Raw genomic sequence first — 16,903 nt, 5'->3', positions numbered from 1 at the left:
TCGTTTGAAATATTGCGTATAAATAATTAATTATCAAAAGTTGAGGATTTCAAACGCTCGAAAATTGCTCATGACGTTATGCAGACGATCGAACACTGGTCCAATCACAGTTCTCCATCCAACCTAACTTAATTTACACGTGTGCCTCAGCCAATGGACGACTGCGATTCCCTACTCCTCTCGCACTCAGTCAACGCGTTACCCAGGTTTAATTAATTTCGCAAATTCATTTCGAAAGGAAATTTCAATTAATTCCTAGATAAAATATCTAGGAATTATTCGTCCGTAATTTTTGTCGTTTGGCTATTCATAGATCACAAAGGATGTCTAAATGGGGAATTACGAAAGACTGACCTCCATGCAAATTCCTGTTCGTAATTTTCTCATCTCTTCTTATCTGGTTCGACGAAGGGAAAACGAAACAAAGTCATGCACCTAATTTTTTTTGACTTTTATTTCGCATAAAAAATGGCTGTTAAGGACATCCAAGTACTTTGGTTATTTTTTCTCCAGTGATGTTTTTTTATTTTTGATGTAGAACATCAGAGCTTTCATTTGAAGCTCATTTGACCCTAAATTTCCGGACATTTTACAATGATTTTATTTTAAACTTAAACTTTACAGGTCTGGATTTGAATCTCGACATTAAGCCGTAAGAAAACATCCGAAAAATTTGAAAAAAAACATAAAGTATACTTTTGAAGGAACCAGGTACCTTACAGCGTGCTGCCGTACCAAAGGGTACGCGTACCCTGACACGCAGTTATGGTATTTGCGGGGTGGGGGCATGTAGGACGTGAGACGGAGGGGAATCTATTGTTCTTTTGCAGGAAACCAATCGCTAAAAAAAAAACGATATTTCAATTACAAATTTTCAAACTATTTCGATCTTTTTTGTGTTCGAAAAATTTTTTTAATAACGTTTTTATTTTTTCCCCACATACTTCAAGCCTTTTTTTATTTTTCCAGCTTGTCTTTTGGATAATGAGAAAATAATTAATACGGATAGAAAAAGTGACAACGTTGTGTCGTTCGAGGTACAAGTTGGCAGCACTGATTAACTCAGCTGTTCCTTCCCATAGCGAAATGTATCATCACAACTCCATTGGCGACTTTTTTTCTATTGTTAATATTTTTTTGTCACGCATTCTCCTAGGCTATCTGGAATTTTGCATAGGGGTTTTGAAAAAATCAAATAATGTATAAAATAAAATCATCAATTTCTTGACTTTTTTCCGACCTTCCCTTTTCTCTTCCAGATTCTCTTTTTAAAATAGGAACTTTACACTGTACTCTACTCTGTTTTACCGTGGGTTCACTGTTTGCTGCACGGTTGGCTATCGGCGGTCGATAGCTAACCGTGAATCAATATTGAATTTACCGCAGGTAAGATACCGATGATCGGTAGTTAACATCCGAGAAGGTACAAAAGATTCCTGCATTTTTAATCAAAGAAAAACAACTCAAATTCCCGAAAAACAGGCATCATGATCAGCGACTCCTAAAGTGCCTTTTCAGATCGAAAATATCAATTAAAGTTCACCCGTCTCAACCCGAATCCCCTGAGAAATGGCGACAGCGTACGTCAAGGATGACGAAGGTAGGTAGAATTTTACAAAAACACCTTTACTCCAATCGGTAACGGTGACCGGAGTATTTATAACCTCAACCATGTAAACAAATTAGAAAAACAATTGTTTTGCTCCAAAACGTTCGCACCTATAGTACTATAATTATTGGATATTATTAAATTCATAAGAAAAGGATTAAGAGAGTCCTATGTTGAGAAAAGTTTCTAGTTTGCATTAAAAATCGATAAATTTTAACTCTGTCGTACTCTGTGGAGCAATGAATCATGGAAAGGAGTTAAATTCACTTATTTTGCGAAAATTTTCTCAAAAAATCAGAGAAGAAAGGTCTAATTTTCAACAATTTTTACCTAGTATAATTGTGAAAAACCTGAAAACTTTTGGGTTCTCATAATAAGAACTTCTCAAGACTTAGAAGCCCTTAGCCAAGACAGGCCAAGGGCCTGACAGGGCTTAGTCAAGACCTTCCGCCCTTGGGAGCAACTTTCCACCCTAGGGCGGAAAGTACTCACTTTCCTCCCGCTCATCAAGGAGCAAAAGACGAACTTTCCTTTGCAGGCGTGTTAAAAAATAGCATGTGCACCTCGGGCGGGAAAACATGACTTCCCGCCCTTGATGCACAATATACTATTCTTTGCAGGCATGTTAAAAAATAGCATGCGCACCTCGGGTGGGGAAAACATGACTTTCCATCCTTAGTGGACAATATAGAATTCTCAAGTGACTACACATATGGGAAAAGCCTCTCAGAGGCCATTTTCCTTCAAACCTATCGCCTCAAACTCAATCCCATCAAGTATAGGCTATCTTCAAGAAGAATATCCGTGGATTTTTGGAGTGGGGTCCAAGCACGTGAGTGGGAATTACGTAGAGTGGGGGTACCCTCGGAATGATAAACTTCTACTGGATAGCCTATACCCATTTTTAGAAATTTTCTATACAATGTCACCTAGAACCATAAGATTTGAAAAATCAGTAACTTGGTTCTAGAAATTAGGAACTTTTTTTTTTGTCTATAAAAAGGTAAAAATTTCAGGAGGAACATTTATTCCAGCGAGCCAGCGCCAATAAATCGGCTCGGATTATAAAGTCATTTTCGCCAAATAAGACTTTTTCATATCTGCACGGAAAGTTCGATTTTCCTCCAAAAATGACGGGCGGAAAGTGGCTTCTTTCATTCCTCGGATTTTTTTTGTTTTTGACGATCTGCGGAATGACATCCCCCACGTTCCTCCCTGCATTTACGAAGAAAAATCGAACTATACTGTCCAGTTATGACGAAAAATGGTATGTATACCTAGAAAGGAAACCTCGGGCGGTAATCCACACGCGGGTTAGAATGTCCTGTTTTCCTCCCTCGGTGGACGTGATTTTGGGGTGTTTTGACCAAATTTACGAAATTTCAAAAAGGAAAAATTGAGAATAAAATAAATCCAGGAGAATGCGCAACTTGAATGATGGCTCAAAATACTTGTTTAGATTATACGAATTGGAGTGGGGTCCAAGCACGTGAGTGGGAATTACGTAGAGTGGGGGTACCCTCGGAATGATAAACTTCTACTGGATAGCCTATACCCATTTTAAAAAATTTTCTATACAATGTCACCTAGAACCATAAGATTTGAAAAATCAGTAACTTGGTTCTAGAAATTAGGAACTTTTTTTTTTGTCTATAAAAAGGTAAAAATTTCAGGAGGAACATTTATTCCAGCGAGCCAGCGCCAATAAATCGGCTCGGATTATAAAGTCATTTTCGCCAAATAAGACTTTTTCATATCTGCACGGAAAGTTCGATTTTCCTCCAAAAATGACGGGCGGAAAGTGGCTTCTTTCATTCCTCGGATTTTTTTTGTTTTTGACGATCTGCGGAATGACATCCCCCACGTTCCTCCCTGCATTTACGAAGAAAAATCGAACTATACTGTCCAGTTATGACGAAAAATGGTATGTATACCTAGAAAGGAAACCTCGGGCGGTAATCCACACGCGGGTTAGAATGTCCTGTTTTCCTCCCTCGGTGGACGTGATTTTGGGGTGTTTTGACCAAATTTACGAAATTTCAAAAAGGAAAAATTGAGAATAAAATAAATCCAGGAGAATGCGCAACTTGAATGATGGCTCAAAATACTTGTTTAGATTATACGAATTGGAGTGGGGTCCAAGCACGTGAGTGGGAATTACGTAGAGTGGGGGTACCCTCGGAATGATAAACTTCTACTGGATAGCCTATACCCATTTTTAGAAATTTTCTATACAATGTCACCTAGAACCATAAGATTTGAAAAATCAGTAACTTGGTTCTAGAAATGAGGAACTTTTTTCTTTGTCTATAAAAAGGTAAAAATTTCAGGAGGAACATTTATTCCAGCGAGCCAGCGCCCTGACGGTTCATGGAGGAAACCAAGAAGAGTAAAGGATGGCTACGTTCCGCAAGAAGAAGTCCCTTTGTACGCTATCTCGTCACTAACACTAATTCTTGAATGAAATTAAAGAATTCTTCATCACTTAATTGTTGCACTTTTCAGATACGAGAGTTTGGGGAAACAATTCTCGAAGAATAAGATAAATTATCCAGTGGGAATGTCCGCGGAGTACGTAGCAGCGCACAAAGCAAAAGTGGATGCACAACACGGGAAATGCCCAATCCCAGGTATGATTGTGGTTAACGAACCAAAGAAGAAGAAAAAGAAAAGCAAGAGCAAAGCCGTGAATTCCCTCGCTGAGGATATCGCTAAAACGTCTATAACCGAGCTAGAGCCCAGTAAGTCTCAGCAGAATGCAAAACCTGGGAAATCTCAGCCAGCGCCTCCAGCGCGACAAGATGGCGCATCATTGCTCAGTGATAGTATGAAGAGGCTGAAGAATCTCAGGAAAAAATTGAGAGAAATTGAGACTCTCGAGGGGAAAATCAAGAGTGGCGAAATAAAGAATCCGGAGAAAGAGATGACGGATAAAGTTGCGAGGAAAAAAGATGTCTTGGACGAGATTAAATTATTGGAGTCAAACCAATAAATCGGATGATTACTATATATCTTTGTACATTGAACTTTCGGAAAGGTTTTATGAATTAATTTTGACGATGAAGAATTATTTTATTTCCTGTATAGACACATAATAATAATACAATTTTTAACTGTAATTTTTTTCAAATCAACTTTTAAAAGGGAAATGACAAACACGTTTCCGGCATTTTTTAGACTTAAAAAAAGTTTATAATTTTTTAAATCATGGAAATATGTAGATTTATAGAAAAAGAAGAAGTCAAGTTTCACAGTGCTGTTGACTTTGCATTGATCTCAGAAACGAGTTGACTTGTCTTAGAAGAATTGACATAACTCGAGAAAATAAGATGAAAAGACGTAACTCAACAAAATTTTCGCTAGATACCGGTCAAAGAAATATCTATGTAGGAAAGATTGCCTATTTTCTTCTAAATACTGCATCCTATATACATCGATTGAAGATAAACCTATTTCGTTGAATGAGTAATCATAATTTCTCGTACTAGTATATCATCAGATTTGTATTGAGTTACGTATTCGTTAAGGCGGCTCGAGCACAGCTATATATATTGAGAAAAGCGAGCAGTTTTTGAAACATCTCCACACTTTTATGATTGAATAGGAAATACGATCCTTAGCTAGAAATGTATTTTTATCCGGCTGCGGCCGAATTGGATCATAGGTCGTTTCTCAGTTGGAAAATGAGGTAAATCATAATGCAAACCTGTGAGTTGGTTTGCCAGCCAAGCTCTTATGGACTTGTCTCCCAACAATGAGAACTAAAAAGTTTTTTGAGAAGTACGTCTTTACTTGTATCAAGAAAGCCATCACTGGAAAATTTTCAAGAACAAAATATCTCGCACTGAGAAAAAAAAACATCCGTCAAGAAATTCGGTAATTGTCAGAAAGATGAGGGTAATTTCTTCCTATGATAAAAAAGCGACTTCTCAAACTAAGTCAAGGGATTTTCACATTCACATATTTTGAATTTGAGGAAGAAAACTATTGCACAAATTGATTCAACTAGACTTGGGTTGAGAAATCACTTACTTCTTATTAACAAATTGTCCTCGTTTTCAGGACGAGTGTCAAATCTTTTGACGAACGCTTTTTTTCTGAGTGTAAGAGTTTTTGATCTTGAAAATTTTCGAGCCATGAGTTTCTTGATGCAAGTAAAGATGTTTTTCTCAAGAAATAGTATACTTCAGGGCGATTGCCATGGGGTTTTTTTTCTCGCGTGGACGTCCGGGCGGAAGGCGAGGACTGGCCAACCGCGTAAATAAAAAAACCCCATGGCACTAGTCGTGAACGATGTTTTTCCGTAGTGATTTTCACTTTTACGAGTTTAGGGAAGGGCCAATACCAATCCCCGGACGAGGAAAAGTGAAGGTCAGTACGGAAAAATACTATTCCTTAGTGTACGCTCGAGCCGTGTTGGTTTCCCACCGAGTTACGTATTTTCTGGAAGATCAGGTCGAAGTAATTTTATAGGAGAATATCAAAAGACTATTTTTGTAACGGAAGCAACTTCGACAAAAAATGTCTCCCGTTGTTCTTTATTCAGCATTATTCATCACCGGAATAATTTCATTTTTGACATGTGATAATTGGACTTGTTCTTTTACATTTTGCTGAATTTTGGAAAGAATGTTTTTCGAGAAGATTCGAATTATTGTGACAAATGCCAGTGTAGTATCAGACGTCAGAGTTTAAATGGCCGTCCAAATGTAGTTTTATTATTTTTAATCCATGATTAATTGATGATAATTGACGAATAAATCAATGCTTGGTGCCTGCAATTTTTCTAATAGTTCTTCGAAGTTGAAGGAACGCACGTTGGTGCATAAACGAATTTCCGACGTTGCGGATTTACAAAAAACCTATTTTATTGGGGAAGTTATTGGGAGAGGAAATTTCGGAACAGTGGTTAAGGCGAAGCATAGAACAACTAAGGTTTATTGGGCTATTAAGCTTATCAATAAACGACAAGTAAGGATTATGTATTCATTATTAAATTAGACGACAACTTGAATGATGAATCAATCGATTTTTTGTTATCTTATTCAATGTCTGAATTTTTCGTTCAGTTTCAATATTGTAAGACTAGATATTTTTATAGGCAGGAGCATCTAGAGTACTCCTGGTTGAACGTGAAATTCACATTCTAAAATTAGTCAATCATCCCAATATAATATTCTTAGATTGTGTCTTCGAATCTCCAAAAGTAAGTAGTCATGGAAAATAAGTCTCTAGTGGAATAGTGACATTAAGGATATAAATTCGAAAAGTTGACACAGGTTGTGGTACAAATATTTTGGATAAAAATACATTTAGAGAAGAATATCAGAAGATTTTTTCATTACACTGACAGAACAAACTTCGGAATATCACAAAAATTATTTAAGTTGAGAAAATTGCATATTTTTCTGACCCATGTGCTCTACATCTTCGGCTCGGATTATAAAGTCATTTTCGTCAAATAAGACTTTTTCATATCTGCACGGAAAGTTCGATTTTCCTCCAAAAATGACGGGCGGAAAGTGGCTTTTTTCATTCCTCGGATTTTTTTTGTTTTTGACGATCTGCGGAATGACATCCCCCACGTTCCTCCCTGCATTTGCGAAGAAAAATCGAACTATACTGTGCAGTTATGACGAAAAATGGTATGTATACCTAGAAAGGAAACCTCGGGCGGTAATCCACACGCGGGTTAGAATGTCCTGTTTTCCTCCCTCGGTGGACGTGATTTTGGGGTGTTTTGACCAAATTTACGAAATTTCAAAAAGGAAAAATTGAGAATTAAATAAATCCAGGAGAATGCGCAACTTGAATGATGGCTCAAAATACTTGTTTAGATTATACGAATTACTGAAAAAAAAATTTTGAAAATCAATCGTTACGTAATTTGCAAACTTCAAATTTTTCAACTTTTTTTTCAAAAATTCGTTATTATGAGCATCTAAGAATCGAAAAAAAGAAATTTAATGGAAAATTTTGACGTGTCATAAATAAAAACCGGAAAAATTGAACTCGAGTTATTGGGAAAAAATGGAGAAGTAAAAAAAATTCATATCTTCGAACTGGGCTGTCAAAAAAAAAATCTGAAAGTTTGAGAAATAGTTTTTTGACCCCCCTAATCGTATAAAAAATATCCATTAATTTTCAAGAGGGGTACGGAGGGCAGCGGGTGACTCATTTGGGGTGGAATATCTCATATATTTCTCGAGACCAAAACGAGACGAGACTAAAGTGTACAAGACAGACGATATCAATTATTTCTCTTTAATCCAAGACCGAGACGAGACATTGGAAAATCTCGTCTCGTCCCGGCTCGTGCGCAGTCCGATCTTTTTCCCTGGAGTAGTTTCTAAATTTTTCTATCAGGCAGATCCCTTGACGGAATCCTCAAGATCACTTGTTTTCCGGAATATGTTCAAAATAATCTGTACATCCATTTTGTATTCATCCTGTCCCTCACCATTTTACACTGGAGTCTACAGTGAATGAATAAACAAATGCATTATTTAATTTACAGGTAATTTATCTAGTATTCGAAATTTGCCTCGGCTCTTTAGCAAAAACTTTCAGGGAGAAGAAACAATTCGCAGAAATAGAAACTATGAACGTCATAAAAAATTTGGCATGTGCCCTCGGATATCTCCATAAAAATGGTATTAAAAAATGCCAGAAAATTTCCGCAACGGATAAAGTTGACGTTCTTCCCTTTAGATATTGTCCACCGTGATTTGAAGCTAGAAAATATCTTGATAACTAAAAATCCCGTCGATCCAGAGGACCAATTGTACATAAAAATAACGGATTTTGGACTGAGCGCCATGAGAAATGGTCCTGGGCACGACGATATGCTTCACGATTTTTGCGGCACTATCACATACATGGGTAAATCAGTCAATCGATAATTCTGCATTGAAGTGGTAAATCTGACAAGCCGAATAAGGAATTCTGTTATCTCGGAATTTAGTAACTTGAGGATAAACATGAAGAAAAATTCGTGGTCTTTTAGAATATGATGGGTGGGGATAATCCTTGATATTTTATCTCTCTATGGAGGGTGACTCAACAAGTGTTCGAACCCGTCCAGTGATCACGCTAATTTACATTTTTATCGTAGAACAAATAGTAAGACAGTGAAATGGAACTCTTCTCTTCTTTAAAAACCAGCATAATGTTCATAAATTCAATGAGACTCTACGAAACGATCGTCACGTGCCCGAACTATCCCCACTCCATGGAGAGTAGAGGAAATACCTTTAAAAGACTTGACTTTCCCAAAGAACTGTTGATAATTTGTTGAAACGATAGAAAAATTCATATTTATTAGTATCATCCAAATTACATTTTGCAGAATATTAATATCTTTTTTTAAATTTTCTTCTCATAAATAAATTATGCAACTTGCTTACAAATATTTACACAATTTCAAGGGATGTTAGACAAAAATGAAAACAACATTTATCTAATTGTCATTTTGCGACGTTTCGCTAATTATTTTAGCTACATCAGGCTCATGACTCGATTAATGTTTAGTCTCGTTAATATTTAACCCAGTTATATATGAAGACAGCTTTACTTAATTACGGAGTGAGTAGCCCCTCGGAAGGTACCAATTAACTGACTTTGTCAAATAATAATTATTAATGGGTAGGCGGAATTATCTGCGAAATCTAGAGTTGTTATTGTTATTTTAAAAAATCGTGGGTTCTAGTACTGAACACTTCGTTGATTGCGAAAAATTTACGAATGTGGGTAAGTTCGTTGCTTCGCATGCGAAAGGTTCCGAATTCAAAAACCGGCCGGCTAGAATGGTGAGATCTAACCATTTAAAGTCTTTATCATCATCGCAACATACCCCAACCGGGGCGAACCGGATCGAAGCGTCGCGCGGCATCAGCGTAAATCGACATGACGATAAATTTGAAAGATCTAAGAAAAATCTGAAAAAATCAAGTGATCTAGATCGTATGCTTGAAAAGGCCCCGTGAGATTTTTTATGTTCACTGTTACCGTTAATTACATATTCAAGCTCAATGTTGCCATGTTTTTCTGAAAATTAGTCTTATACGCGGCGCAGGGCCCGGAGTTTCGGAATAAAAATTTTAAAATGTAATTACTTATGATATTTTTGGCGGATATTTTCATTGATAGGCCCTCTAGACACTTCAAAATGAGATGTCAATTTTTTTCCAATTTTTCTGAGGCTTTACTGCAGTGTAATTTGAAAAATCGAAAAAAATGCAGTGCGACCAATGGAGTGTTAATTAGATTTAGTAATTCATTATTGAAGGGCTGGTGATTTAGCAGTTTTTCTGTCTTGTCCACTGTTCAATAATGTAGGGCAACTGCTGAAATCTTCGAAGTTCTATATTTCCTGGTACATAAAAGCCGATTTTGATTCATTAATTAAACGATAAAAACAACGATGAAACTCCTGCATTTTTGTAAATAATTTCTTCCACTCATTAATGATTATCATGTGAAAAATAGAGTTCGTTAGCACTTTCTCGTTTTTTTCAAACCAACTGCGGTGGCCCCTTAAAATGAATGGAGTTTTGAAACTAGCACCTGAGATGGTGACGACCAAGTCATACAGTCAACAGTGCGACGTCTGGTCTATGGGTGTAATAATGTACGTTCTCCTGACTGGCAAATTTCCATTTTTTTCGAACAATGAACTGCAGTTGTACAAACTCATTACTACAGCGGATGTCGATTACTCCGGTGAATATTTTTGACGGTCTCAATAATATAGAAAGATACAGTGAATAATCCATAAATAAATCGTTAATTTCTCCCAAGTTCTCCAGTGTTCTAATGAAGGGAAACATTTACTCAGTAAACTGCTGGAGAGGAATCCTGCTTTTCGAATAACGGCTGCTGAAGTCAATCATCATCCTTGGATATCGGTTTATTAAAATATACTTGTTATCTACAGAAGAGAATTTTCGTTACTGAACCAATTATTATTGATTTAGTTATCAATGAGTTGAGGATATCCAAGTACTTTGGCCACTTTTTCTTTCGTTGAAAAGAATGTGGTCCAACAATTCTAGTGAAATCCCGTTTAACTCTATACGTTTCCGGATACGTTGTAACGATTTTATTCATTTTTTTGTGATACCTGCTTGAAAAGTGCACAAAGTAAAAATAACTATACTATCTGCAATACAAGACCAATTTCCCACTTGTTTTTCGTTTTTCTCGCGCCCAATTAATTTAATGGCCCAATTTAATTATCGAAAATCTCTGAATCTATCGTATGGTTCGCACCAAACTGTAAATGGTACTTGGATCTCTTCAAGCGCAATGAGTTCAAAGTTAGTTCGTGTATTATTTTTTAGATATCTTGAAAAGAAACAAGTTACAAAATTGACAGTTCGACGTTTTCCGTCGCAAAATGAGCTACAGAAAACTTTCAAACGCTAAAAACAAAGACTCACAGCAAATTCTTGCCAACTTCTTTATTTCGAAGATATCCATGAAGTATTTTTAGTGATACCGCGAGACACTTTACGAGACAAAACTTTGGAGAGATGATCTCGGTCTCAATGAACATGAAAATCTTTGCTCTCATCTCAGTGTCGAAATAGGCAGTATCGACTCCTCTCGTGATGACTCCAAGTCAATTTATCTCATCTCTGTCTTAAGTTTTTCGGGTGTTTAAATGTAAAATCTCGGTTTTTGTCTCGGTTTGTCTCGTCTCGGGTTTCGACACATAAAAAACGCGAAAAACCGGAAACCGAGATGAGATAAATTGACTCGGAATCATTACTAAAGAAGTCGATATTGCGTTTTGAAACTGAGACGAGAGCAAAGATTTCCATGTTCATTGAGACCGAGATCATCTCTCCAAAGTTTTGTCTCGTGCTATCTCGTGAAATGTCTCGCGGCATCACTGACTATTTTGCAAGTGAATTTTTCACTCATCTTTTTTGACTACTTTACTATAGAATCATATGTAGTTTTTTTACGGAAAGGGAGCATCTGGACACGTGAGTACAGAGTCGTCGAATGTTTTGGATATGATGAGACTCTGGAAGGATGAAATGTCGGTGAGATAAATTCTCAAATTAAATAAGTCAAATTTGAGTTTAATCAAATTATAACTCAGGATCCTTGTTGGGATGGAAGTGATTTATTATCACAAATATCACAGGTGCGTAGAGCAACAACTTCCACGCAGACTGAGGAAAGAGACAACCTACCAAGAATCAGTGAACGAGACTCTGAAATCGATGACAGTTCAATGTAAATTAATTTGAAATAATTATATCCGTCTTATAGTGGCTAAAAGTCATACTTAAAATTCTACATTCTTAAATTAAAGTTAAATTTGTAAAGTTTTTTTTTACAAATTTAAAATTTGTAGAGTTAAATTTCTATTGGAAAAAAATAAGAGATTCGAGTGACAAATGACAGAAAACCTTTTTTTCCGTACTGACCTTCACTTTTTCTCGTCCGGGGATTGGTAATGGCCCTTCCCCAAACTCGTAAAAGTGAAAATCACTACGGAAAAATATCGTTCCTCGCCTTCGGCCCGGACGCGAGTAAAAAACCCCATGGCACTTGTCCTGAAATATGCTATTGTAACACCTACCTGAAAAGTTCACTTTTCGGGGCGGTTTAGTTTGTGTGAAGTGTTTGTTTTCTGCACGGAGTGCACAAAGTTCAGAGGAAAGTAACGCACTCGAAATAGTATGTTTCGTCAGGCTGAAAAAAATTAATTCTTAGAGAAACTTAATTCTTAGAGAAAATTTTCTTACAATAAGTGAAAATTCCACTTATTTCCAGAATATTTTGCTTGTTATATTTCAGTATGGCACTGTTCCAAAATTCGAAAAATTTTCTGGAAACTAGAAAATGTTTACTCTGTGGTACCGCCGCATGATTTTTCCTATCATAGATCATGTTTTTCATTACAGATCTATTACTGCAAATGTATCCGGAAGTTATTCTAATAAATCACGAAGAAGATTGTCGTCTCGTTTACCAGATTACAGTTGGGTTCCACCGAAAATCGACACAAATCTATCAAATTCTCAGCGCGAAGCAGTGCGAAAAAAAGTGTTGAAAAATCGATTAACTAATTTCAGTAAAGAATAAAATCATTCCAATATCGTTTTTCATTTCGATTGGAGACAAAAAGAGATGTTTCCAGTTTCAAAGTTGGCGCTAACCACTGAAGTTCATGCTACTGTCAATATCAAGCGCTGCAATCGATTATACTCCTCTTTTTCATTACTGTTGACAGCAGGTGCTATGGAAAGTGAAAACAGTTCTCGATGATTATTGGATTGTTTTTACATTTTTAAGATATTTGATAGAATTCCGAATTCCCTAAAGGGGAATGAGAGGAAACAGTCATCATGAACGATAGTCGTATTCCGATAGTAGAGCCTACTGTAGATTATACAAAGGTATCAATTGAAAATTCACTAAATAATCGTCAAATTTATTTGTATATCAACTTTAATCAAAGCTGATTGATCGGAAATCTCTATCGCTACAATTGCCCTCATTAATCCATGCATTTTTCTTTTGGCAGGTCCCACCAATTCACCAGAAACGCACTGTATCATTTATAAATCATTTTGTAGTCAATACAGTATCATTTTTGAATAAATTCGCGTTAAATTGCGAAGAACGACTTTTTGAATTTGAAAATAAACTGCAGAGGGTAGAGGCTTCTCTGGTAATTCTTGAATCTCGAGTAAGTAATTTTCGTTTTTTCAGAGGGAAATTGAAACGCATAGTGGGGTAACACGGACACCCAATATTTTTTGCAATAATAATAATAATAACTTGTTATTGTCCGGCGGCTTGGCGCAGTGGGTAAGTTTGTTGCCTCACGTGCGAAAGGTTCCGAGTTCAAAACCCGGCCGAGTAGAATGGTGAGATCTAACCATTTATAAAGTCTTTGATCATCATCGCAGCATACCTTAACTAACTAGGTCGAAGCTCCTGCAACTAACTTTTATTAATCATCAGATATATTGGTTCCAAAAGCTCCCTCACCAGTCTCCAAAATTATAGAATTACCCTCGAACATGAAAGAAATCGAATTTCCGAAAATCTTTATTTTCTAGTCATTCATTTTTTTCCTTTCAGCTTGCATCAATCCCTGGACTAGATTCCACCCCCCTCGAAAGAACCGCCTGTGATCCTAAGAATGTTGAGACTGACAATAAACTACAGATAGAGCCAGAGAAACAAGACGTGCCAGTGGACATCGATGAGCTAGACAAAACCATCGAAGAAATAAAAGTACAACCGGAACCAGAAGTGCAATCTCCGGAGCTTCAACCAATTAGCAAACACCCACTCTATGAAAAATACTTCAAAATGGTCAACATCGGAGTTCCGAAGCCAGCTGTGAAACAAAAAATGACCCAGGAAGGCCTCGATCCATCTCTCCTCGAGTACAATTTATTTCCATTTGTTTAATTCATTTATTTGCATGGAGGCATATCGAAATCCAGAATTAATCGAACATTTTACCTTTTAGTGATGCCCAACGACAAATACCCAAAGCTGCTCCAGACGCACGTCAAGACGAATAAATCAATCGTTTGTGTATTTTTTTACTCAATGAAATTAATAAATAATAAACAGGTGTTTATAAATTCTTGAGAATTTATTGATTTTTTTAATACAATGTATATCCAAGATATCAGCTTAGAACTGGATCATCTGACCCTGTAAAATGAAGAAAAAAAAACATTTTGGAGTGAGTTTTATAGGAATGTTTATGAAATAAAACTATTTTGTAGTGATGTAGAGCGTGACAAGCCAAATATACCACTGTGCTGAATCATGTATTTATATTATGTATTGATGTCTCTTGACATTTCTTTTCGACATACTCTCGCACCGAAAGAGCATTTTCTTGACAGAGTGATATATTACACCCAAAAGAGCCCCTCTATTTTTTAAACCCTTGCTAATTTGCGTCAAAACCTTGTTTACATAATTGTAATCCCCAAATTCTAATTACACGATATACGTGTTGAATTATACCCAATTTAAATCTACCAACTTAATTACAGATTGTGCAATCTGAATTTTACATTGCACGACTCAAACTCGTAACTGTTGAAGCCATTCTGTACAAGTGAACATGTATAATTCAAGTGCAATTTAAAAAAACAACTCCGTAAACTGCGAGATTTGATTTTTGTTTTTATCGAATTATAGAAAACAAATTAAACCTTCACAAGTCTGAATTATTCGAAATTTTGCAATGTGCTACAGACAGAAAGTTTGGATTACATATTATTGTGTATGTTAAAAAATCATTACCAAAAATTCATGGATTTTGTTCACGCCATTTTTGAGATATCCATTGTCAAACATTCAATTTTTTTTTTCGACTATTCATATTTCAAACATGGCATGGACAAAAGATTGAAATTACAAAATTGTTTTTGAATGTGCACATGATCCAAATGAGTCCATGGCACGTTTCGAAATGTTCACCATCCATAAATAACTGAGGAAGTGCCTCAAGTGGTAACAAACTCCCTTGCACGTGTGGAATTTTAGAATGGTCCGAGTGTTCATAATTGTTAATTTTTTTAATACAAAAAAATCAGCCTCTTCAAAACTAGATTGTGCCTGAAATTTTTCCATTCATAAAAATCAACAATTATAAAAGAAAACAAGTGAAAATCCCACAGACACAAGGAGTCGGTTACCTCTTCAATTATTATTTTTTGTTTTCTAAAATCACTCATTACGGAAGGAATTGCATATATTCAACAAGATGTGGGGCATCTCATTTGTCACGATTTTCACTTCACTATCGAATTCATACTAACCTTCCTCTTTTTGTCACCTCCAAGCTCGAAGTGTTTGCAACGCTTCAGAGGGATTTGTTTCCTGTATTTGCATTCGGTGCACTCCATCCTCAGCACAATTTTCTTGGTAGTCTTAGCCTAAAAAATGATGCATAAAAATCAATAATCCATCATGTTCTTCGAAAAAAACCAGGGAGAAATGAAATTTTTTTTGTGTAGATAGGAAATCTATAAAATGACTAGAGCAAACAGGTCAATTTCTGGATGGGGGTTAGTTTCTGGACGATTCCAACTTGCATTGAATATGAATAAAATGAAAATTGTACTGACTATTTCACCTTTCAATAATATTCCTCGTGTATAATCATGTGATCAATTATTTTTTCTATTGATGGACATTTAATAAATTTTTTAAAAAATGGCCCAGTCGTCCAGAAATTAGAGGTTTCGACTGCATTCAACTTTTTCTCAATTTCATTATTCTTTGTTTTGTGATTTTCACTTCAAATAATTTTTGTCGGCTAATTAGAACATTCTTGAAGATATGGAACCCATCATATCCCCATTTAAGTGATTCTATTATTTTAGATCCTATCACGACACTCGAATTTCCTTTAACCGTCCAGCAATTGGCCTCTGTTCACCCTACATACCTTCTTCCTGAAAATAGGCTTAGTCTGTCCACCAAATCCCTGTTGTTTACGGTCATAACGTCTACGACCCTGTGAAGCATGCCTCTCTTTACTCTTCTTGTACTGAGTAACTTTGTGGGGCTTGTGGACCTTGCACTTCTTGCAGAAGGTGCGTCTCTGTTTAGGCACATTCACCTGTAATTAAACAAACCAACGTTATCATTGACGTTCAATAACTTTCTGTCATCATCTTCAACAAAATACAGAATAATTTTTCCAAAAAATTAATTAATACATCACAGATCAATTTCACTCAGCTATTTTTCCGTTGTCTACTTTAATCTTCACTATCTAATTAATATCTAAATAAGTCTTCAATATATCGGCGGAGAATGTTCTAAATAAACAATTTGGACCACATAATTATGATAGGTTATGTGCGCAGGTTATGTCAGTGAAAGCGTGAAGTTCAAACCAGTAGAAAAATATTAGCACAATAAGAGCGCCCGTTAAACGCTCATCAAACATTCGCAATTATAACTGTGATAATATTAACGATGATGTTGATAAATATGGATGAAAACCCGGAATTGAAAAATCCACGATTCACCTACCATCTTGGATGTTTAGAAGGAAAGGAAATGATCAAGCCAGACCGGATGGTGTACGGTGGCCATTGAAGGGCGCATGCGCATCTACATAACCTGGCGCTCAACTTCTTAGCTACGGAATTATTTTCGCACGTTTTCTGCTTTTGATTGATAGGCGTAACAGCTCCTCAATCTGTCATTCCTGATAGTTGACGATTTTTCCTAGCCGAAACATCATTTCGTGCAAATGTTCATCACTCTGGAAATGGCAGAGAT

At 36.3% G+C, this 16,903-nt stretch overlaps 4 protein-coding genes across 4 annotated transcripts; 3 read left to right on the top strand and 1 right to left on the bottom strand.

Annotated features, from left to right (window-relative positions):
- Nucleotides 1–1,468: 1,468 nt before the first annotated feature.
- Nucleotides 1,469–5,920, top strand: LOC107041155 (partner of Y14 and mago). Its single transcript, XM_015261566.1, has 3 exons — nt 1,469–1,600; nt 3,940–4,036; nt 4,115–5,920. Exons 1-3 carry the CDS (start codon nt 1,570–1,572, stop codon nt 4,599–4,601), a joined length of 615 nt encoding a protein of 204 aa, XP_015117052.1. The 5' UTR covers nt 1,469–1,569; the 3' UTR covers nt 4,602–5,920.
- A 2,507-nt stretch (nt 5,921–8,427) lies between these two features.
- LOC107041636 (serine/threonine-protein kinase 33-like) lies at nt 8,428–12,712 on the top strand. The gene is made up of 6 exons (XM_015262270.1): nt 8,428–8,491; nt 10,172–10,330; nt 10,409–10,515; nt 11,587–11,661; nt 11,766–11,857; nt 12,532–12,712. The coding sequence occupies exons 1-6, from the start codon at nt 8,428–8,430 to the stop codon at nt 12,710–12,712; spliced, it is 678 nt and encodes a 225-aa protein (XP_015117756.1).
- Nucleotides 12,713–12,856: 144 nt separating this feature from the next.
- LOC107040777 (WASH complex subunit 3) lies at nt 12,857–14,477 on the top strand. Its single transcript, XM_015261008.2, has 4 exons — nt 12,857–13,026; nt 13,155–13,319; nt 13,718–14,028; nt 14,115–14,477. Exons 1-4 carry the CDS (start codon nt 12,976–12,978, stop codon nt 14,167–14,169), a joined length of 582 nt encoding a protein of 193 aa, XP_015116494.1. The 5' UTR covers nt 12,857–12,975; the 3' UTR covers nt 14,170–14,477.
- Nucleotides 14,225–16,737, bottom strand: LOC107040786 (60S ribosomal protein L44). The gene is made up of 4 exons (XM_015261021.1): nt 16,652–16,737; nt 16,059–16,232; nt 15,427–15,543; nt 14,225–14,305 (listed from the first exon to the last, which is right to left on the bottom strand). The coding sequence occupies exons 1-4, from the start codon at nt 16,652–16,654 to the stop codon at nt 14,285–14,287; spliced, it is 315 nt and encodes a 104-aa protein (XP_015116507.1). The 5' UTR covers nt 16,655–16,737; the 3' UTR covers nt 14,225–14,284.
- Nucleotides 16,738–16,903: the final 166 nt, after the last annotated feature.

The sequence above is a fragment of the Diachasma alloeum genome, unplaced genomic scaffold (assembly GCF_001412515.2).
Source record: "Diachasma alloeum isolate Michigan unplaced genomic scaffold, Dall2.0 Dall_scaffold_00179, whole genome shotgun sequence".
NCBI lineage: Eukaryota > Metazoa > Arthropoda > Insecta > Hymenoptera > Braconidae > Diachasma > Diachasma alloeum.
Note: the sequence above shows the minus strand (reverse complement) of the source record. Positions and strands in the feature narration are given on the sequence as shown.